Source organism: Mandrillus leucophaeus, unplaced genomic scaffold (assembly GCF_000951045.1).
Source record: "Mandrillus leucophaeus isolate KB7577 unplaced genomic scaffold, Mleu.le_1.0 Scaffold420, whole genome shotgun sequence".
Taxonomy (NCBI): Eukaryota; Metazoa; Chordata; class Mammalia; order Primates; family Cercopithecidae; genus Mandrillus; species Mandrillus leucophaeus.
In genome coordinates, this window is record NW_012104477.1 from 179,574 (window position 1) to 180,902 (window position 1,329).

Genomic DNA, 1,329 nt, shown 5'->3' on the forward strand with positions numbered 1-1,329 from the left:
AAAATTGTTTTTAATTGTTACCGGCTTCCAGAGGGCAAAAGATCTCAAAAATCTGTGTTCCCTATAGTGACAAACTACCATTGCCTCTATTCAGTTGGCAAATAAATTTTACATTCACGTATAGAATGTTACTTTCCAATTATGATTAGCATTATCAAATATATAATACTTTGGGACTTATGATAATGGAAGTGGTACCAGTACAACTCAGTTGACTATTACATCCTCTGCTAAGTCAATAATATCCCTTTTAGAAAAAATTGTTGCAGGGTTGCCCAAGAATAGCGTAACATTTCCAAATTAATATAATAACTAGTAGCTTTATGACTATATCTTAATATAATGAATTAACCAAAGTAGTCACTGTTCAAGGTTTATTGGGGTTTTTAGTTGGTATAACACTTGGATAGTTGGTTGTATTGTTTATATGTAGATCTTTTTATGTTATATGGTAATGTACACGACTGATATATATAGTTCACAAAATAAGCTCCTTTGGAACAATTATGCACAAGACATACGATATTGGATTTATACATTGGATCCCAGGATGTGACTGACTGGGAAAAAATGTTGGACTAGGCATGTTCAGTGAAGGAGCCAGGAAATTAGATAACACACAGTAAACATCCACCTGGCTCAAGGGGCAAATGCAGCATGTACAGAATTGGCAGTGGTGCGTCAGAACTATTTCACACTAACCAGTTTAGGACTACACAAGATTAATACCATCTAGCATCAGGATATAGCTGTGGATTTCACAAACCATTCCTATTTCTAACTTCAGGAGTTAATGCTTTTCCCAGTCCATCTTAAAATATTACTGTTTTAATCACAGATCAGATAAAAAGGACAACATGCACAACCTCCAACTAGAATCCTGTTGTAGCCTAGACAGTGAAATGCTATGACATCAGAAGACTTTAAAATTGCAGCTCTTTTTGGATCCCCCAAAGTGTATCTGCACTCTTCTTCAAACGGGCCTCTTCCTCAGGAGTCAGAGTCACCTTCACAAGGTCTGAGATTCCATTCTGTCCCAAAATGCAAGGAACACTGAGGAAGACATCATCCTTTATTCCATAGAGACCCTGAAGATAAAATGAAAAAAAAAATCTTACATTTTGTCTATGCATTCTACGGTTTCTCAAGACTTACAGCCTCTATCATTTTAAAGCTTTTTTTTTTTTTTTTGAGGCAGTCTGTCACCCAGGCTGGAGTGCAGTGGCACAATCTCAACTCACCGCAACCTCCACCTCCAGGGTTCAAGTGATTCTCCTGCTTCAGCCTTCTGGGACTACAGGCGTGCGCCACCACACTTGGCTAATTTTT

General features: G+C 37.5%; 1 protein-coding gene across 1 annotated transcript in view; it reads right to left on the reverse strand.

Annotated features, from left to right (window-relative positions):
• Positions 1 to 360: 360 nt before the first annotated feature.
• Positions 361 to 1,329, reverse strand: part of LDHA (lactate dehydrogenase A) — an 11,751-nt gene continuing 10,782 nt past the window's right edge. Inside the window, exon 7 of the mRNA XM_011992961.1 lies at positions 361 to 966. Within this exon, the coding sequence (XP_011848351.1) occupies positions 829 to 966 (138 nt within the window). The 3' untranslated portion in view covers positions 361 to 828. The remainder of the gene's footprint in view (positions 967 to 1,329) is intronic.